Below are 23139 nucleotides of genomic sequence, written 5' to 3'. Positions count from 1 at the left end.
GCTACTGAGATCTTGATGGGGGTTCTCTTTTCTGCAACAGTAGATACTTCACGTCAGCAGGGTGTTGTACACTGGGAATGTGGAAGTGTCCAGCAGGTGAATCCTCATCCATTTCTAGACATTGGGTCTGGGATCTAAGTGGAGAGAGATATTCTTTGATTTTATTTATTTATTTGCCAGAGAGAGAGGGGGGGGGAGAGAGAGAGAGTGCGAGCAAGCAGCACAGGCAGACAGAGTGGCAGCAGAGGCAGAGGGAGAAGCAGGCTCCCTGCCGAGCAAGGAGCCCAATGTGGGACTCGATCCCAGGATGCTAAGATCATGACCTGAGCCGAAGGCAGCTGCCCAACCGAGCCACCCAGGCGTCCTGGAGAGAGATCTTCTTGAGTTTGGTCTACACATAGAGGTTCCCTGAATGAGAGCCATGAACCTGTTGTGCATGGCTGAATTAGCTCTCAGATCAGTGGTGAGGATGAATATAGAATATATTGAAACCCAAGAAGTGAATGAAGTGGACAGTGTCAATGGAATCCACAACCTACTCCTCTTGCAGGATAAAGTCAACATTTCAGGGCCTGGGTGAGCTCAGGAAGGGAGAGCAATCTTGAAGGTTAGAAAACTCTTTCCCCAGTCTTTGAGCTTAAGTGACATCTTCATGTGTGTCTGTATACATGATATATGGAAGGTTTTATGAAATCTGTGATTTTCTCATCTAGAGAAAGTTAATAAAAAACTGTAGTAAAATTTTTTGCCTAGTATGAATAAATAAATGTTATTACTGACTCTAGGATTCTATATTGAGTATGTTTTGGTTAATGATTACCATGAATTAGGTTTTTTTTTTCCCAATTTATTTATTTTCAGAAAAACAGTATTCATTATTTTTTCACCACACCCAGTGCTCCATGCAAGCTGTGCCCTCTATAATACCCACCACCTGGTACCCCAACCTCCCACCCCCCCCGCCACTTCAAACCCCTCAGACTGTTTTTCAGAGTCCATAGTCTCTCATGGTTCACCTCCCCTTCCAATTTACCCAAATTCCCTACTACTCTCTAACGCCCCTTGTCCTCCATGCTATTGGTTATGCTCCACAAATGAGTGAAACCATATGATAATTGACTCTCTCTGCTTGACTGATTTCACTCAGCATTATCTCTTCCAGTCCCGTCCATGTTGCTACAAAAGTTGGATATTCGTCCTTTCTGATGGAGGCATAATACTCCATAGTGTATATGGACCACATCTTCCTTATCCATTCATCTGTTGAAGGGCATCTTGGTTCTTTCCATAGTTTGGCGACCGTGGCCATTGCTGCTATAAACATTGGGGTACAGATGGCCCTTCTTTTCACGACATCTGTATCTTTGGGGTAAATACCCAGGAGTGCAATTGCAGGGTCATAGGGAAGCTCTATTTTTAATTTCCACACTGGAATCTCCACACTGTTCTCCAAAGAGGCTGCACCAACTTGCATTCCCACCAACAGTGTAAGAGGGTTCCCCTTTCTCCACATCCTCTCCAACACATGTTGTTTCCTGTTTTGTTAATTTTGGCCATTCTAACTGGTGTAAGGTGATATCTCAATGTGGTTTTAATTTGAATCTCCCTGAGGGCTAATGATGATGAGCATTTTTTCATGTGTCTGATAGCCATTTGTATGTCTTGATTGGAGAAGTGTCTGTTCATATCTTCTGCCCATTTTTTGATGTGTTTGTCTGTTTCGTGTGGGTTGAGTTTGAGGAGTTCATTATAGATCCTGGATATCAACCTTTTGTCTGTACTGTCATTTGCAAATATCTTCTCCCATTCCGTGGGTTGCCTCTTTGTTTTTTTGACTGTTTCCTTTGCTGTGCAGAAGCTTTTGATTTTGATGAGCCATCCAAGCCTTGCTCAAAAAAATTGAAAAATCCAGAACACACCAGCTGTCTCTACACCTTAAAGAACTGGAGGATCAACAACAAATCAAACCAACTCCACACATAAAAAGGGAAATCATCAAGATTAGAGCTGAGATCAATGAGGGAGAAACCAGAGATACAGTAGAACGTATCAATGAAACTAGAAGCTGGTTTTTTGAAAGAATCAATAAGATCGATAAGCCACTGGCTACACTAATCCAAAAGAAAAGAGAGAAATCCCAAATTCATAAAATTATGAATGAAAAGGGAGAGATCACAACTAACACCAAGGAAGTAGAAACAATCATCAGAAGTTACTATGAACAGTTATATGCCAATAAGCTTAGCAACCTAGATGAAATGGATGCATTCCTGGAAAAATATAAACTACGAAAATTGAACCAGGAAGAAATCGACAACCTGAATAGACCGATATCTAATAACGAGATTGAAGCAGTGATCAAAAATCTCCCAAAAAACAAGAGCCCAGGACCTGACGGATTCCCTGGGGAATTCTACCAAACCTTCCAAGAAGAAATAACACCTATTCTCCTGAAGCTGTTTCAAAAAATTGAAGCAGAAGGAAAACTTCCAGACTCTTTCTATGAAGCCAGCATTACCCTGATCCCCAAACCAGGCAAGGACCATACCAAAAAGGAGAATTTCAGACCAATATCACTGATGAATATGGATGCTAAGATTCTCAACAAGATCCTAGCCAACAGGATCCAACAACACATTAAAAAGATTATCCACCATGATCAGGTGGGATTCATCCCTGGGCTACAAGGATGGTTCAACATTCGTAAATCAATCAATGTGATACAACAAATTAATATGAGAAGAGAGAAGAACCACATGGTCCTCTCAATTGATGCAGAAAAAGCATTTGACAAAATCCAACATCTGTTCCTGATTAAAACGCTTCAAAGTATAGGGATAGAGGGAACATTCCTGAACCTCATCAAATCTATCTATGAAAGACCCACAGCAAATATCATCCTCAATGGGAAAAAGCTTGCAGCCTTCCCGTTGAGATCAGGAACAAGACAAGGATGCCCACTTTCACCACTCTTGTTCAACATAGTATTAGAAGTCCTAGCAACAGCAATCAGACAACAGAGAGAAATAAAAGGTATCCAAATTGGTAATGAAGAAGTCAAACTCTCTCTCTTCGCAGATGACATGATTCTTTATATGGAAAACCCAAAAGACTCCACCCCCAAACTACTAGAACTCATACAGCAATTCAGCAGCGTGGCAGGATACAAAGTCAATGTGCAGAAATCAGTGGCTTTCTTATACACTAACAATGAAAATACAGAAAGGGAAATTAGAGAATCGATTCCATTTACTATAGCACCAAGAACCATAAGATACCTGGGAATAAACCTAACTAAAGAGGTAAAGGATCTATACTTGAGGAACTATAGAACACTCATGAAAGAAATTGAAGAAGACACAAAAAGATGGAAGACCATTCCATGCTCTTGGATCGGAAGAATAAACATCGTTAAAATGTCTATACTGCCTAGAGCAATCTATACTTTTAATGCCATTCCGATCAAAATTCCACCGGCATTCTTCAAAGAGCTGGAGCAAATAATCCTAAAATTTGTATGGAATCAAAAGAGACCCCGAATCGCTAAGGAAATGTTGAAAAACAAAAATAAAGCTGGCGGCATCACCTTACCTGATTTCAAGCTTTATTACAAAGCTGTGATCACCAAGACAGCATGGTACTGGCATAAAAACAGACACATAGACCAGTGGAACAGAGTAGAGAGCCCTGATATGGACCCTCAACTCTATGGTCAATTAATCTTCGACAAAACAGGAAAAAATATACAGTGGAAAAAAGACAGTCTCTTCAATAAATGGTGCTGGGAAAACTGGACAGCTATATGTAGAAGAATGAAACTCGACCATTCTCTTACACCGTACACAAAGATCAACTCAAAATGGATAAAAGACCTCAACGTGAGACAGGAATCTATCAGAATCTTAGAGGAGAACATAGGCAGTAATCTCTTCGATATCAGCCACAGCAACTTCTTTCAAGATACGTCTCCAAAGGCAAAGGAAACAAAAGCGAAAATAAACTTCTAGGTTTTTTTTTTTTTAAGATTTTATTTTATTTGTTTGACAGAGAGAGAGAGAGAGATCACAAGTAGGCAGAGAGGCAGGCAGAGGGGGAGGGGGAAGCAGGCTTTCTGCTGAGCAGAGATCCCGATGTGGGGCTCGATCCCAGGACCCTGAGATCATGACCTGAGCTGAAGGCAGAGGCTTAACCCATTGAACCACCCAGGCACCCCTAGAGTTTTTATGAATCACGAATTCCTGGATGGAAGAATATTTCCTTCACTTGCAAGTGATAAACTTTGTTTCCCAATTAGGAAAAAGTTGAGTCAGTAAAAATTAGACCTGCCCTTTGACTCATATCTAAACAGATGGTGCTGACAGGCAAAGGACGATAAGCCTCTACCTGTATAGTAACAGCTTTCTGGAAGATGGACCAGTAAAGAACCAGAACACTCTGTGGACTTGGAACGGTGGTTGGGGCTCTACACAATGAAATACCTGACCTTAGATGCTGTCATCAGCTTTATACTCCTCTTGTTCTAAGATTGCAGGAAATATAACCTTGCTCTTTCAGCTCTATCTAGAAAAGAAATATGGGACTATGTGTACTCTTGATAGCCTTCAGGAGGCATCAGTAAGAAGTCACCTGTTTTCAGCCATATCCATCCTGAGGAAAAGAATGCTTTATGTATGAGAATATTTTACTCTGAGACAGTATTTTGGAGAATTAGACATGGGTAGTTATGCCACTCTTACTGTTCCCATAGCTGAGAAACAGGCTTTCTTTGAGCCCATGGATGGTATTCTAAAGAATTTGCATCAGCTGGTTCAGAAGTTACTGTGTGGCTCTGTAAATATGTTGCTGTTGGGGCTGAGTGAAGGCCATGTGGCTGGAGCAGTGATCCGATCCTAGCATCCATACGGGCAAGCCAATATAAAAAGCCATTTGAATATTTTAAGTTTGTCAGATTTATTTATACCTGGATATATTGCATATTATATTCTTTGTTATTGCAAAATATTTACTCTGTAAGTGTCTTCATAATGAGGCTCTTTGCTAAAAACAATTTAAAAGGGATGGGGAATGTCTTCCTTGCCTACTGTCCCCCAAAGGAAGGCATGCAGTAGTGGGTGTGGATGCTTAGATAAATGTTGCAGACTTTAGGGGGTACCTGCCTGGCTCAGTGGGTTAAGCCTCCAACTCTTGGTTTGGCTGAGGTCATGATCTCAGGGTCATGAGATCAAGCCCTTTGTGGGGCTCCAACCCAGAGTGGGAGTCTGCTTAGGATTCTCTCCCTCTCCCTTTCCCTTCCCCCTCTACTCCTCCTCCCATGTGCAATGCCTTGGCCCATGCTCTCTAAAATAAATAAATAAATAAAATCCTTTAAAAATGTTACAGACTTTAGATAGTTGGCAATTTATATGGATTAATCAATTAAATAAAGGTCAAAGCAATTTAAAATGTATATTTTTATTTGATGCCAAAAAATATTTTCTTTGATTATCTGACCCACTATATCCACCAAGAGTTATCATATGTTTTACATATTTATTAGGTAATTGGGTGTGTAAAGACTTGATGCTACAAAAATTTCTCATAGTTTTTTGTCATTACTGGGGTTTCTGGGGTTTTTTTGCTGTTGTTTTTAAGGAGATACATTTTCTGGAATCCATCTAAAATGAGGACTTTTAATTCCAACCAGTAGATGGCAGAATAATATCAGTCCCTAGAAAGTGGTTGTTCACAGACTGTTACAAAGTAAATAGAGGAATAAATTTATTATTCATGCATTTTGTTAAGGAACACTTTACCAGTTCTGCACTGTGAACAACCACCTTTGATGAACAAAAGCAAGAACATCTCTCTTTAACAAATAAATTAGAAAACTACAATCACCCCTATTAAAATTACCTACAAGACATGATGATATGTATCACTACTCTAATTTTCCTGGAAGTATTAACCAATCTTTCAAGTTATGATACAAATAATATAGAACAAGGTTTTTATACTATGCAAATAATATAATATGATTCTCTAAGGTGAAAACACAAGAGAATCCACCAAAAAATCTGTTACAAATCAATGAGATGAATGTTTCATCCAAAAACTTAAGAATCAATGACAGTAATGATGTCAAAAAAGCAACATGCTAAAACCATGCATTTCCTATACTGCTGCAATAAAGTTTGGAATACAATGTGAAAACAAAATCATTCAAAAAAGCAATCTATATACCAAAGACAACTTGAAGAAAAGATCATCGAAACTGAAGAAAGACTCTAAATGGCCCATATAAGATTTTATTATATGATTTTAAAAAGCATAAAAATTCAGGGAGAAAGTAAAAATTATCCAGAAAGGGGTGATGGGAACAAATGGATAATAATTTGAAAACATACATTAGATTTTATGCTAGAAGTATAGTAAAAAGTGATATTCATAACAATAATATAAAATACTGGGATAATTATACCATATCACAGTGGGAAAAAAATACACAAGTAAATATTTTAAAATGACAAAGGAAAAAGTAATTTTACTACATTGCCAAAAAAAACTTTGCATATTAAGACACATACTTAAGGAAATAAGATGGGAAAATACTTACTGTAAATAGACTAATATTAATGTAAAAGGAATTTTTGAAAATTTATTTTAAAAATTCATGTTCATTTCAATCAGAAAGAAAAGCAATTTGAACAAGAAATAAGCAATAAGTGCTCCCTTAGCAAGTTAAGAATTAGAGCTGATAAAGCAACTGATAAGGATGAAAAATGTGACATCAGTACTACGGAAAAAACAGCAAAATTACCACCACAAGTTCAAAATGCAAAAAAGATGGACATATTTGACTGCATTATATGGAATGGTGAAGGTGGTCAAAAGGTACCAACTTCCAGTTATAAAATAAATTAGGAAGTAGGGTACAGCATGTGACTACAGTTAATAATATTGTTGTATATTTGAAAGTTGCCGAGAGTAAATCTTTTTTTTTTTTTTTAAGATTTTATTTATTTATTTGACAGAGATCACAAGTAGGCAGAGAGGCAGGCAGAGAGAGAGAAAAAGGGAGGCAGGCTCCCTGCTGAGCTGAGAGCCCAATCCCAGTACCCTGAAACCATGAGCTCAAGGCAGAAGCTTGAACCCATGAGCCACCCAGGTACCCCAACTGAGAGTAAATCTTAAAATGTTCTCATTCCAAGAAAAAAATTTGTACCTATGTGTGGTGATGAATATTAATTACACTGACTGTGGTGATTATCTATCTATCTATATCTATATCTATATCTATATATCTCCAATCATTATATTGTGGACCTCAACCAATACATGTCCATAATATCTCAACTAAAAAGTTGAGTAGCCTTGCACCCATAAAAATGCCATAAATTTCAATGTTGTAATAAAAAAGAAGAAAAAACCCAAACAAGAAAGCTAGAACTGTAAAGATTTCCCGCATCGGGCTCTTTGCTCAGCGGGGAGCCTGCTTCTCCCTCTGCCTCTGCCTGCCTCTCTGTCTGCCTGTGCTCACTCGCTCTCCCTCTCTCTCTGACAAATAAATAAATAAAATCTTTAAAAAAAAAAAAAGATTTCCTCCCAAATAATCACTAAACACATTCTGCTGGAAATGCATATTGGTACACTCTTGGAATGTATTTTAAGAGCCTACACTATTTGACTCAGATTTTACTTCTTTAGAATTTATTACAGAGTCAGACATGGACAAAATTTTATGTAGGAAATTTCAAATGAGGGTAGATATTTAATAGATTAATTAATCTATTAATTTAATAGATACATTTAGGGTAGATATTTAAATATACTCATAGGGAAATGGAAAAAAATATGAAGGTACATTCATGAGTGCAAAATTGTACAGATATTTAATACTTTCTAAGAAAAATAACCTATGAAAATCATTAAGATAAAACTAAAGTCAAACCACATAAATCAATGGAACAGAATACAGAGCCCGGAAATGGACCCTCAACTCTATGGTCAACTAATCTTCGACAAAGAGGAAAGAATATCCAAAGGAGAAAAGATAGTCTTCCACAAATGGTGCTGGGAAAACTGGACAGCCACATGCAGAAGAATGAAACTGGACCATTTCTTTACACCACACACATAAAAATAGACTCAAAATGGATGAAAGACCTCAATGTGAGGCAGAAATCCAACAAAATCCTTGAGAACACAGGCAGCGACCTCTTCAACCTCAGCCACAGCAACTTCTTCCTAGAAATGTGCCAAAGGGAAGGGAAGCAAGGGCAACAATGAGCTACAGGGACGTCACCAAGACTTTTTTTTTTTTTTTAATTTTTATTTATTTACTTGATAGACAGAGAGAGATCACAAGCAGGCAGAGAGGCAGGCAGAGAGAGAGGGGGAAGCAGGCTCCCCGCTGAGCAGAAAGCCCGATGCGGGGCTCGATCCCAGGACCGTGAGATCATGACCTGAGCCGAAGGCAGAGGCCCAAACCACTGAGCCACCCAGGCGCCCCTTCACCAAGACTTTTGCACAGCAAAGTAAACAGTCAACAAAACCAAAAGACAATGAAAAAAGATATTTGCAAAGGACAAATCAGATAAAGGGCTAGTGTCTAAAATCTATAAAAAAAAACTTACCAAACTCAACACCCAAAGAACAAATAATCCAATCAAGAAATGGGTAGAAGATAACAACAGACATTTCTGCAAAGAAGACATCCAAATGGGGGCGCCTGGGTGGCTCAGTCATTAAGCCTCTGCCTTCAGCTCAGGTCATAATCCCAGGAGATGGAGCCCTGCATCAAGCTCCCTGCTTGGCAGAAAATCTGCTTCTCCCTCTCCCACTCTTCCTACTTGTATTCCCTCTCTCGCTGTGTCTCTCTGCCAAAGAAATTTAAAAAGAACAAGACGACGACAACAACATCCAAATGGTCAACAGACACATGAAAATGTGTTCAACATCACTCACCATCAGGGAAATAAAGTCAAAACCACAGTGGGATACCACCTCACATCAGTCAGAATGGCTAAAATTAACAAGTCAGGAAATGACAGATGTTGGTGAGGATGCAGAGAAAGGGGAACCCTCCTACATTGCTGGTGGGAATGTAAACTGGTGCAGTCACTCTGGAAAACAGTATGGAGGAGCCTCAAAAAGTTGAAAATAGGGCTACTCTATGACCCAGCAATTGCACTACTCGGTATTTACCCTAAAGATACAAATGTAGTGATCTAAAGCGGCACATGCACCCAAATGTTTATAGCAACAACGTCCACAATAGCCAAACTATGGAATGAACCTGGATGTGCATCAACAGATGAATGGATAAAGATGTGGTATATATACACAATGGAATACTATGCAGCCATCAAAAAAACCCCTGAATTTTGTCATTGCATCAACATGGATGGAGCTAGATGGTATCATGCTAAGTGAAAAGAGTCAATCAGAGAAAGACAATTATCATATGATCTCTCTGATAAGAGGAATTTGAGACATGGGGGTGGGGGGTCATGGGGGAAGGGAAGGAAAAAATGAAACAAGATGGGACTGCGGAGGGAGACAAACCGTAAGAGACTCTTTTTTTTTTTTTTTTTTTAAAGATTTTATTTATTTATTTGACAGAGAGAGATCACAAGTAGAAAGAGAGGCAGGCAGAGAGAGAGGAGGAAGCAGGCTCCCTGCTGAGCAGAGAGCCCGATGCGGGACTCGATCCCAGGACCCTGAGACCATGACCTGAGCCGAAGGCAGCGGCTCAACCCACTGAGCCACCCAGGTGCCCCCGTAAGAGACTCTTAATCTCAGGAAACAAACTGTGGGTTGTTGGAGGGTCAGGGGAGGAAGGGATGAGGTGGCTGGGTGATGAACACTGGGGAGGGTATGTGCTATGGTGAGTGCTATGTACTGTACTGTACCCCTAGGGCAAATAATACATTATATGTTTATTAAAAAAAAAAGTCGAAAATTATGATGTAAAATGCCAACTTTATTAGTACCAACTATCCTTCACTAAATACTTCCCAATGCATGTCTTATGCCAATCACTTTGTAACATTCTCAACTTGTAATTCTGATAAGATACCACAATTATTAATACCCACCATAATGCCATTGACAAAAGGGTAAACATTAGCTTTGAGAGCTTAGGGTCTTTCAGTTAATAACTGGTTGAGCTGTGGATAGGACTTTGGTTTTATTTCTCTTGATGGTGTGTTTTTGTAGTTTTGAATGAAATGTTCTGTAGGAGCATACTTTGTAATCAAAACCAGGTAATTTCAATTATGAACCAGAAAAATATGAACATGAATGAATGTGTTTGCTTTATGGGTAAACTACAGGAATTCTGCTGGCAAGGAGGGAAAAAAAGTATGGATTTGAGTAAAAACAATGCACATTAATTTTTAATATATATTTTATAGAACCTGAAGGAAAAGTCATAATGATAGCAGTGTGTTTCAAAGTTGGATTTATTTCTTTTGATCATCAGATTTTAGGTTAGGGTCTGGCCTATTTGAAAAATATTTGACAAATGTCTGTACCTATGTACATGTATAATATATAAATGTTAACAGAAGTTACCCTTGGCATGTGGAAATCATTGATCATTTACAGTTTCACTTTTATTTTCCTGTACTTTCTATAATACACATAAATTACTTCTATAATCAGAAAAACTAATGAACGTTAATTTTGAAACTTAGAAAAATAAGCAACATTAAAAATATCTAATGTGTTTACAGTTTATCCTTTTTTTCAGTCTTAATTTCCCATAAAAAATTATTAGCTTATGAAAGTAAAATCTCTTTCTAATCATTTTAAAGTCACTGAAAATTTCTTTATCTATAAGCAAAGAATTCCAGGTGTAATTAGTAGCATTAGCATACCATCAGTCACCTACTCTAGGACTGCCAAGACAGCTGTCCACTGCAGAAAATTCGAAAAGGGTGAGAGGTGAAGTGTGTGAGGCTGGAGGTAGGGGATATAGGTGGAATAGTTAGCTTATCTAGTTAAGCAATTCTTAGCTAGTTACAAAGCAACAGTTAACTGTAATAGAAGGCAAAAACCTTTTTTCAACAAGGTGGAAGAGCAAAGCTTGTGTAGAACAGAAGGCAAGCAGGGCAATACCACCTCAGCAGGTGAGAATTAGCACCAAGAGTAATACATCAATACTAAATTAAAAAAAAAAAAATAACCATAGCAGAATTATCCGTAAAGGTCAAAATACAAAAAGATGGACAAATTTTATCTCTAAAAGTAACTGAATGGCCCTGCCTTTGTAAAACTGTAATAGATTAAGATAAAGAAATCAATGCAAACAAATGCCAGTTAAATTATATTTATTATATAAAGAGATCCTATAACTTGTTATGAAAAAAAACAAAGCAAGTCCAATAGGTATCACAAGGGTAAAGGACATGAACATTCAGAGGAAACAGAGCTACTCAAAAAACACAAATATTTAACTTCATTAATAAAGAAATGATTGGGATGCCATTTCTTGCTTATTTAATGCACAAAGTTAACATCAATTTCTATTTTTTCTATTTTCTACATGTACTCAACTGTGCTATTTTTAGTAATAAAAAATCAGTCATTTAAAAAAACATAGAAAGTATGAAATTTTCTGCCAAGGCAGAAATCATAAAAAGCACTAAAATCAATCAACACTTGTATGGGCAGTAAGGTTCAGATCCCTGGAAGCCAATTCCTCTTGTCTGGATTCCTGAGTTTTATTATGGGATTGTCAATGAAGAGATCATTCCTGATTTATACTGTGACAACTTCCCAAGTGTAGGGATATATTTATATGTATGTAAATGTGCCTATGTAAATTTTTCTTCAGGTAGGCAATTATTCCAGGAAAGTACCTCTCCAGAATCACTCACTACATACAAAAGTCTCCTATGACTCCCATTCGCTGAAAAGGTCTCATTAAGATCTCCCCATATGCTTCTCAACCAGTAGGGATGCCCTTGGTATTTCAGAGGCTGAACATCTACTTTAGCACCTGTCTGAAAATCAGCAGTGGCCAAGGCTTTCTGTAACTGGCTTCTTAGGGAATCTGAAGTTGGTCCTGTTCTTTAGACACAGACAAAGGGACATTTTTCTGATTTGAAACAGAACTGAGTCTATCTCCTGCTTGCTCAGATCACAGCTTTGAGGCAGATCCCACAAAGCTCAGGACATAGACTGCCTAGAGCAACCGCCCCAAATCAAACGATCATGTTAGAATGACTAAGTTGGGAGACCGAACTTAAAATCCTACAGCTTTGTTCAGCATATTTCATTCTTAGCTTTCCTCATGTAAGTTTTACTGAACAAAAGGGCAGAATAGCAGAGCTTACTTAAACTTACTCAGCAAAACCAATTCTCAGAAGCCTGAACTCTGCTAAATAGCCTGTATAAAAGCAACTCTACAGAAAACAATATACACCAGAAAAAGTAATATGATTTATCTGAAATAAAAATTTAGCCAAATGACAGATTTGGTAGTCAACCTAGTATGTTGTAGCCCTTAGCTGTCTCAATTTAGTATGACTCTATACTTATTTTCTGGTACTGAATTCCCACTTGAATAGAAACAGCTGCTAGGTAGAAGAAAAAAATTAATTTAAAAACAATTTTCCTATAGCTGAAATACCAATCAATTTAAAAATGAAATGTGTATGGGTGTATGGATGTATATACACATGTATGTAATGTACGTACAAACATACTTATATTCTCTCTCTCCCCTTCCCTCTCTCCAGAGAGAGATACAAAACCCTGACTTAGGGCTACACTGTTTACTTCTCCTATCTAAGAAACTTCACATATTCTCAATGCACTCAATCAGGTGAATTGGCAACGATGCCAAAAACTATACGAAAAAAGGGAGGTAGGTGATAATATTGGTGACCTTTTGTTTATTTTAGGTCAGGGCAGGCAGCCTCCCTTTGATGTTTTGAAGTCAAAGATGAAAACTTGCAGCTCTGAAGCATAATGAACATAATTATACATTTACTACAATCACCTACAATTTGACTTAACACAGCAGCACAAACACATCTCAAACATTTTTCTACATATCTTTTTACATTTGTTAAAACAGCTGGCTATGTCGAATACATTTTCAGAATGCATTTGTTAACCATATGATAAACACAGAACCTAACAAGACAAATAACATCAATTACCATTTTATCTAATAACTGTACCAATCATTATAAGATACAACTGAAGGGGAAGTGTGAGATCATCCATGATGCACTGCAAAGGTACTACATTTTAGTCCTAAGAATGATCCGAAGGTGCTGAAAGAGGTGATTCTCTAGAAGGTGATCCAGGGTTTTCCTCAGGTGGAAAAACTGTGAGAGTACAAGCCCGAATGCCACCAAGTGATTCTGGAAGGTCAAAAACTTTATGCCACTCATCCTTTTCTGGGTCATATTTCTGGACAATTTCTACCATACAACGATTATTCCAAGAATATCCACCTACAACATAGATTTTATTTTCAAAGACGGCAACTCCAACATCACTTTGACCTCTTAACATAGCAGCAATTGGTGTCCACTGGTCAAGGGTTGGCGAATAGTATTCACAGCTTAGAACATCATCATAATCACTTGTTCCTCTGAAGTGATTGCCACCAATGACATAGAGCTTGTCTCCAACTGTACACATGCAGTGCAGACCTCTGACTGTTGTCATTGGAGCCTTCTGTGTCCATTTGTCTGTATCTGGGTCAAAACACATGAGCTCATTCTGGAAGGTGTCATGAGTAATTCCTCCTGAAATATACATTAGGCCCCCATACACTGTTCCAGCATGGCCATAGTGGGGTTCACTCATTTTTGCAACATAGCTCCACTCATTCATCCTTGGGTTGTAACATTCTACTGTGGCCAGTTCACCAGCTGCACTTCGCCCACCAACAGCATATAAATGTCCTTTGAGGGCACTCAGGTGGAAGAATGTGCGCTTTTCATTTAGTGATGCAACCTGCATCCACTTATTATACCGAGGATCAAACCTGAAAACTGTATCAACAGCAGTTTTTCCTTTCGTATCATAATTGCTTTGACCACCAACTACATAAAGAAAGTTTCCAATGACAGCAATACCATGCTGGTATCGAGGAGCATCCATGGGGGCTAGAGATCTCCATTCTTGTGCCCTTTCATCATACATCCGTAATTCTTTACTGACAACCAGCTGCTGTCTCAAAACTCCTCCTAATGTGACCAGGTGTGTCGAGTCAGATCGAATGGCAGTTCTATCTGACTGCATCACTGGCTGCATATACGGCATCATTTGGTAATTGCTAGCTTCTAAAAGCAAATTCACACAGGTATTGTCTGTTCTCATGAAATCTACTGTCTGCACGTAATTGATGAGATCCTGGGGTGACATCAATGGAAATCGAATATTCTTCATTAATTTTGCAGCATAATCCATCCGAGGGTCTTCCAACCTTAGCCAGCGACAGGCAGCCTTGAAGAGCTCAAGTTCAGAACAGTGCTTAAGACTATTACTAGAAAGCACAAAGGCAAGCCGTTCAAAAGGGAGCTTCAGAAACTCCCCAGTACTCAGTAAAGCAGGAAAATTCTTCAGGATGAAATTATTGACATATTTATCCACTTCGATAAGATTGTAGGTGTTAGCAATTCGTCCAACTTCAACACAGTTATCTAAAGAGACTCCTGAAATAAGAAATACTTTACAGAAGTCCAAAACAGGTAAAATTTGTAAAAAGCTGGCAGCTTCGAGTGTGTCCTGGAGATTGTCCATATTAAGGGAAAGTTTTGCAGTATAAATAAAATCAATTATTTTCTTCAGACCAACCTTGTTCACCCCGTGAAGCTTAATACACATTAAATCCTGTTCTTTCATTCCACCTGTGAACATCGCCTTGAAATAATCACTGGCAGACGCCATCATAGCTCTGTGAACGGGGAAGATTTCATCTCCATCACCGGGTATCAGGGTCACATCACAAAGCAAGCCTTCTATTCTAAGCTGATCGAAGCCTTGCAATACCACCGAACTGTGAGTATTGCTGGTAAAAAACCGTGTGGTTCCTGCCTTGCAAGGCTGCAGATGGGCGGAGACGCCCATTTCACCGTTACCAAGAGACACTTTCATGGGAAAGCCTTCCTCGGGCACACAGATCGGTGCCCGAGCCCGCAGTGAGAACCCGAAAGCTTTCAAGGAAACGAGGCAGCCCGAAAAGCGGGAGAGCTCGCTTTCCTTTTCAGGGGCAAGCAGTCCCTCTGGCGCCCCTCACCACACACCGGTCGGTCATCCACCGAAAACTGTTCCACAACAGGACCACAGAGGGCTGCGGACCTCAAATCTGATTATTATGCAGATGATTCACCAGAAGGCGGTTAAGGGACCCGGTTCACCTGGTCAGGCCTGCGCTGCCGCTCCTCCAGCAGTTCCGCTCCGGGCCGAGGGCGAGGCGCCGCCACGTACTGCGACTCGCGAGGCGGCGAGGCCGGCCACCTCAGCGAGCGGCCCGCTGCGCCCTCCGAGGTCACCAAGAGCGCCGCCTCGGCGACTGTGTTGGGACGAGGGCCTGGAACACGGGCCTGGCTTGGGTCTGGGCCTGGAACACCGGCCTAGCCGCGGACGCCGAGCCCGTCCTTCCGGAAAAGCCTCGTCCCAGGATCCCCCGGGCTAGGAGCGGCTGAGGCGGCTACTGCGGCTGCGCAGCCGCCCGCTCGCGTCAGTGGGCGGGCGTATGGGGGATGGGGAGGAAGGGAGCGGGCGGCGCCGAGGGGGCTGTTGGGGAGCTGCGGCGCGGGATGCCCGGGAGCTGGCTGGCCTCTCCGGGTTACTCCGTTTGTGGGATTCTGTCAGCCCCAACGGGTGCACGTATGTGATGCTGCTAGTTTTGTATAAACTTTGCACGGCAACGGAGCTTTTCGGCTAAATTCATACTTTCTCTTTAAGATTTACACTTCCTGGCTTCTGCCTTTTCAATGAAATGCGGCTTTAGTATAAATTGAAAAGAAACAGGGCAGAAGAGGGCCTACGGGCATGATGCTGAAAACTGTTCCTCAATAAAGCGCTTGAGTTAGGATTTTTATCCTGCACAATTTTAGTAACACCTCAATTATAATTTTGATTCATATTTTCATATTACTAATCAATTAAAATGCATATCATGTGTCTCCAAATACCAAGTTGTGACCATAGTATGTAAATAATATAGCTTGAATTTTTGCTGTGCAATACAATTCTAAATTGTTTTCCACTCATACATTTTTAAATGGCTACACAACCTCCCGGTGACGCTAGCTACAAAGTCTACAAAGGTGGTCTCCTTTGGCCATTATTTGTTCCTGAATATATACCTTCTTGTACTTCATTTTTTATAGTCTCTTAATAAACTAAAATCTAGGCACAAAGGTTTCCCCTGTATTTAGATAAACACTAAGGATTCAAGACATACAAAAATTTCTTTCTGAAATGTTGTCACCAGCAATGTTTGTGCATTTTCCCCATATTTATTTTTGCTTTATGGATATTTTGTTTAACTTGCATTTCTTCAGTAGTAAATTTCAATTTTGCCATATGAATAAATACATTTTGACACAATTTCTTCCAAGATTTCCCATGGTTTGAAGAGTTTAATGTCTTTTAAGTCTAACTAGTTTATTTTGCATATGCAAACCAGTAAGGATATAACTGTATTTTAAAAGATAACAGTCCAAGGAGGAAGGGGGTAGTGGCAGGCAGAGGCAGAAGCAGGGAGCCCCACGTGGGACTGGATTCTAGGACCTTGGGTTCATGACCTGAACCAAAGGCAAATGCCTAATGTACTGAGCCACCAAGACATTCCTATATTTTTATTCTCTTTATTTAAAGTTTTACTGTCAAACCTTTTTGCATTTGTTCATTTTTAATAAACACAAAGACTTATTTTGTAGCTCAGCTGAAGGTACAGTTCATTCATCCATTAGATTCAATTTAAATACTTAAGTTGCTAAATCACAGGCACTTTCCTTGCCTTCAAGATAAAAAGCTGAGTAAAGAAAACGAAGTGCCAGGGGCATGGGTGGCTCAGTTGATTAAGTAGCTGCTTTCCACCTCGGTCAAGATCCGGCAGTGTCCTGGGATTGGCTTCCAGGAATTGAGGCCTGCATCAGGCTTCCTGCTCATCAGGGAGTCTACTTCTCCCTCCCCCTATTCTTGTGCTCTGCTTGCTCTCTCTCCCTCTCAAATAAATAAATAAATAAATAAAAGTGTCAGCCCTCTTGGAACGTTTCCTTTTTGTTGGAAGGAAACATAAAAGCATTAGGCAATCAATTAATTAATTTCAACTGCATCATATACTACCATGGTCAGCAAAAGAAAACAAAATTATCATCTATCCCCAGGAACTGGAGGATGCAGAAACACTGAGCCTTGATACCTGATGCACATTTCTAGAATTTGCAGTGCTGTGGCAAAAATGTAAGCTTGGGAGCTGAAGTATACCTGCTCCCAAAAGGCCAAGGAATAAATGAGGTCTTGTAGAAATACAAAATAGGAAAACTACCAAAAACTGAACCGTAGGGACCTTCACAACTTCACGTAGGGAAAAGAAGAAGGAGCATGAAAAAGCACTCTGGAATAGAGGCAGCACAATAGGACAACCAGGAGACTGGTGATGAGAGAATGTTTAAGGGAAGAAATGTGTTTAAAAGGCGGTGTCGTGGGGCACCTCAGTGGTTCAGTCAGTTAAGCTTCTGACTCTTGATTTTGGCGCAGGTCCTGATCTCAGAGTCAAGAGATGAAGCCCTGAGTGGGAACTCTACCCTCAGCGCACAGTTTCCTTGAGTCTCTCTCTCTCTCAAATAAATTAATAAATCTTAAAAAAAAAAAGAATAAAAAATAGTGATGTCTTGGGACACATGGGTGGACCAGTCAGTTAAGAGTCTGCCTTTGGCTTAGGTCATGATTCCAGGGTCCCGGGAGGGAGTTTTGCCTCAAGTTCCCTGCTTAGTGGGGAGTCTACTTCTCCCTCTGCCTACTGCTCCCCCTGTTTGTGCTCTCTTGATCTCTCTCTCTCTCTCTGACAAATAAATAAATAAAATCTTTAAAAAAATAAAAGGCTAGGATGTCAAGCATCATTGTTCAACCATGTTTAAGTACTCGTGGACTAGAACATTTTTTCATTTGTCTGCTAGTTTTAGTTCTCTTTATTTGGGTTTTATTTTATAACATTAACTAGTTTTGTATTGTCCTTATGCATTATATTTTTATATATTCTTAATTCTTAAAAGTAGGTATAAACCTCTCATGTAGATGGTGGCTACAGTCCTATGACGTACCTCTTTGTCCCATTTTCTTTGAGTTCCAGTATGTTGAACATATAGAACCATTACTGTTCCATTCTCATTCTGCTATAGAGCTTATGAACTGCCAGTTCCTGTTTATGTTTTAAATCTTTCACATGTTTTTCTATATCTCATTAGGATTTTATTTTCATCTATGACTTGAGGTGAGAATCTAAATTGATTTGAGTCTGGGTCACCAGGCATTTATTCCATTACCACTTACTGAAAGTTCTTTCCTTCTGCATTAACATCTAAGATACCTTTAATTCCAAACTTAATTACTACGATAATACAACAATTTCTGGGATTATTTTCTTAATTATTCTGGCCACCTGTGTTTCCTTACTGGCCCCATATTTATGCTGTTGCTGCATTACAATCCAGTTCATTTTCTGGTAAAGCTAGATCTGTAAAAAAATTTTCCTGTTCTATTCTTGGAAATTTTTGCTTAGTGATCTTTCCTGTTAACTTTTAAACTGTCCTACAGAGGTTAGCGTTGGCTTTATAAAAATCATGAGAATCTGTGGGCTCAGATATAACCATACTGCAATGAATATTAAATTCTGAGAAACTTCTTCATTAGATAGAAAAAGTTGTATCAGAGAATTTCTCTTTCGCAAAAATCTAAGGTAAGGAACAAAAATAATCAGAAAGTACAAATGTAGCTGCCAAAAATTGAAGCCCAAGGTAAAAAGAGGAAGAAGTTAAAAAAAAAAAATTAAAAAACCAGAAATCCAGAGCACCTGGTGGCCAAGTTGGTTAAGCGACTGCCTTCGGCTCAAGTCATGATCCCAGGATCCTGAGATCAAGTTCTATGCTGGGCTCCCTGCTCAGTAGGAAGTCTGCTTCTTTCCCTCTCCCTCTGCTGCTCCTCCTGCTTGTGCTCTCTAGCGCTCTCTCTCAAATAAATAAATAAAATCTTCATTCAATCAGTCAATCAATCAAACAGAAATCCGACCTAAAGAATCACCCATAACTCACTATGGGAGATTCTGCTTGCTGATTTTATGTGGCATTCCACATGGAACTCCGGTTTTGCTCAAAGTCTGCTCAACTTCCCAAGACTCAGTTTTCAGAAAAATTGACTACTTTTTTTTAAAAATTAAGATTCTATTTATTCATTTGACAGACAGAGATCACAAGTAGGCAGAGAGGCAGGCAGAGAGAGAGAGAGGAGGAAGCAGGCTCCCTGCTGAGCAAAGAGCTGGATGCAGGGCTCGATCTCAGGACTCTGGGATCATGATTTGAGCCGAAGGCAGAGGCTTTAACCACACTGAGCCACCCAGGTGCCCAAAATGGAGTACTTCTATCAGTTATCTCAGTGCTTATGAGAATGTACTTATATTAGTACATTTAAGATCTCTTAGGACATCCTCTTCCCCGGAGTTACCACTTAATAAGTGCTATTTTCTTCATTTTCTCCATTACTACATTTTCTCCAGTCTTCTATAAACTGGTTGGAAACTGTGCCATCTTGCTCTTGATCATTGCCTGACAGAAGTCAGCTGAATTCTAGCCATAAACCTGAAGAAAACGGGGATGCCTTCCATCAAAGCCATGTTTGATTTCTGTTCAGTCAGCATAGCGGCTGGCATCCGTATCTGAACCGGGGAGGAACCTCCTAGACTGGAATGGGAATGGGAAAGACATGCTGCTCTCTTGGATCTGTTCCTTCACTAGTTTTCTTCTTCTTCAGCCACCAATTACCAGGGAGTTCCCCTCCCTCCTCCCTTCCTCCCTCCTTCCCTCTCTTTATGTTGCCCTTTCAGGACACCTGCTTGCTCCCTGTCCTGTTGTGGTTTCTGGCTAAAAGTTTTCCCAGGTTAACACAAATAAATAGTTGAATGAGATTTCCAGATTTTGTAAGAAACACGTGGAAGAGAAGTCTCCCTTTTTTAGGCTGAATACTTCTGAAGCCTCAGGGCAGCAGGCAACATCGTCCCAAGGAAGCAGAAAGCAGGTGCAGTAACTCTGGGCTAATAACAGAGCCCAAGGTGGGCTAATGAAAGGTGACTAAGGTGACGGGGCTAGAGACCAAGTCTGTGGAAGGCAGGCTTCTGGTGTGTGTAGATGTGCTCCTTTGGGGGAATTTTCTTCCCGCACTGGTAAGGGGCTCCTTCCTAGCAGGAATGGACCCTCATATTGGAATCAGCCTCATACCATAGTCTTCCATACAAAGAATGAGTCTTCATGTTTAGGTACCACATGGCACCTTTGGGCCTAGGGCAGCTATGGTGAGAGAAAAAGACCAAAATGTTTCCTTTCTCCAACTTGTTGTGCAAACTCATGGATCCTGATCAATGACTGGCTAGGAGGTGGATATAGCCTAACAATCTGAGGGTTAAAAACTGCAAAGATATTTTGAGCACAAGCTCATATTTCATGGTGCATTACATTTCCTTGCTAATAGTAAATTCTCAGTTTCACAATTTCATTTTTTTATATCAGATTTCTTCATTTGTATAATTAGGAAAATAGGTTCATCCACATTTTGCATCAGGATTGCAGCATCCTTTCTAACACCGAGGCAGTAATAAAAAAGAGCAGTCTTGCTCCTTGTCTGTCTGGAAATTTCCCAATCACCCCTTGTGAAAAACCCAGCTAATTATCACATCTCCATTGAATGCTAATTCCTTGGCAGAGTTCTTAACAATGCTGAATGCCTAGAGCTGCCCTGCAGTCTTTTCTTTTTTCTTTTTTTTTCAGCACTAATTACCTTATCTATGTTCCCGTTCTGTTCTGTTCCCAGAAGAGGAGAACTCCTGGAAGGAGAGGATGTCACCTGATTCATCACAGAATAGGTGTTAATGAAAGGTTATAAGAGCTGTTGCCTGCTTTTCACAATGATAGCCCCTAATTAAAACACACCGAGACCTTCTGGTCATCCTTGCATCGCATTTGGGTTTGTTTGTTTGTTTTTCTTAGTAGATTTCCCAAATTAAAAGAATATTAATTTGAGTGAAACATGGAGCCTTGTGATTAAGATAAAATACCCGGGGTGCCTGGGTGGCTCAGTGGGTTAAGCCGCTGCCTTCAGCTCAGGTCATGATCTCAGGGTCCTGGGATCGAGTCCCACATCAGGCTCTCTGCTCAGCAGGGAGCCTGCTTCCTCCTCTCTCTCTCTGCCTGCCTCTCTGCCTACTTGTGATCTCTCTATGTCAAATAAATAAATAAAATCTTAAAAAAAAAAAAAAGATAAAACACCCAGAAGGCATGCAGAGTCCAGTGGCTAAAGAATATACCAAGACCACGAAACAGTTACGGAAAGTGGGTTTCCAATCACACTGACGGCATCCGATGACTGGGTTATCTTTGTCGATGTAAATAAATAATATCTAAACACTCCTTGGAGTGTGTGTGGCCGACTGGTCAGAGAGTACATCTATCACTCTCTCCTCCCATCAGAAATGTTAATTCTGCCAAAGTATGGAAACTGAGGAAAGTCCAGACACGCAGAGCCTTCCTGGTAAAGGGCTGTGTGGCACACTGACCTGCTCCCAGTCTGCTTCCGGAAGCGCTCTGAACCTTCTGTCTCCTACAGGGGATGTGTTCCTTTTTGAGGGTATCTTTCTGGAGCAGCTAAGCAACTGTGGGAGCACTCATTCTTTTCTGGGGCAGGGGGGTGCGGGTGGGGTGCCTAGGGAAGACTGTGCTCTGTTATCTTTGGGATCCACTGGGTCATTACTCATTCTGACCTCTTTACCTCCAACTTTTCCCTACCTGCTGGGCCATTTTACCCCTCACTTTCCATTTTATCACCACCTCCAAATCCATTTTTATCACTGGATCCCATAACATCCAAGGATCGTGTTCCCCACCACTGACCTTTTACTTTCAACACACGGAGCATGCAGGTACTAGAACCTGCTCCCCCATTTTGTCTTTCAGTACTTCCTCCTCGCTTGACCTACACTTCCCAACTTCTCCTTTCCCTCCTCAGTTATCTGTATTTCAAGAACAAACTCCACGGCCAAGATTGCAGAGCCCCTTGGAAGAATCCCCCACACAGGTCAGAGAGAAGAGATTCAGTCCCCAAACTGGATTGCTCTTGCCCTGCTCCATCACCTGTGGCAAAGGGAAGTCAGGAGGCTGTGAGAGGGGGCCCTCTAATCTTCCTCATAGGTTTGTAGAATTAGACCCTGAGCCTCCATCAGCCTTAATGGGACCTCCAGCAAACAGAGTACACAGTATTCAGAAATGACCATCTGCATAGACCCAAACATAGCCCATTAGAAGAGAAACTCCACAGTCTTCTGACCTATATCTGAGGTCATTATGTTACTATGTTACTGTGCCCTTACTCTAATGATATAAATTAACTTTTCATCAGAGAAAGAGAGATATTCATTGTTGACTCCAAGAAAATAGCTAATTCAAATGGTCCATCTAGAAAGAGTGAAAAGGCTAAAAAAAAAAAGATATAATCCCTTAGCAGAACCGGGCAAGCAGAGCTGTCTCATTGTTTTGAATGTCTTGGTAAGGCAAACTGGAATCAGGCTTCCATCCTCTCCAGACAGAGATTCTTCTCACATGCCCCAGAGGGTCAGGACAATGTGGTGTCCATTTATCCCTCCTTTCCTTTAAAACTACATTGTTTTTATATTTTTCTATTCAGTCAAGATTCAGAATGTGTTATGTGTGAAAGATTGTATTATACAATGCAGGTAAAGAGATCAAGAGTCACATCCCCACCATGGATTAGCTCCTAGTCTAATTGGAAGAAAGAAACGTGATCTGTTACATTTTTTTTTAAGATTTTATTTATTTATTTGACAGACTGACATCACAAGTAGGCAGAGAAGCAGGCAGAGAGAGAGAGAGAGAGAGAGAGGAGGAGGAGGAAGCAGGCTCC

At 40.2% G+C, this 23139-nt stretch overlaps 1 protein-coding gene across 1 annotated transcript; it reads right to left on the bottom strand.

The window, feature by feature from the left end:
* Positions 1-12953: 12953 nt before the first annotated feature.
* Positions 12954-15615, bottom strand: KLHL9 (kelch like family member 9). Its single transcript, XM_044265588.1, has one exon. It carries the CDS (start codon positions 15100-15102, stop codon positions 13249-13251), a length of 1854 nt encoding a protein of 617 aa, XP_044121523.1. The 5' UTR covers positions 15103-15615; the 3' UTR covers positions 12954-13248.
* Between the last annotated feature and the right edge of the window lie 7524 nt (positions 15616-23139).

This window comes from Neovison vison, chromosome 9 (genome assembly GCF_020171115.1).
Source record: "Neovison vison isolate M4711 chromosome 9, ASM_NN_V1, whole genome shotgun sequence".
NCBI lineage: Eukaryota > Metazoa > Chordata > Mammalia > Carnivora > Mustelidae > Neogale > Neogale vison.
This window is presented reverse-complemented; position numbering and strand designations above follow the sequence as displayed.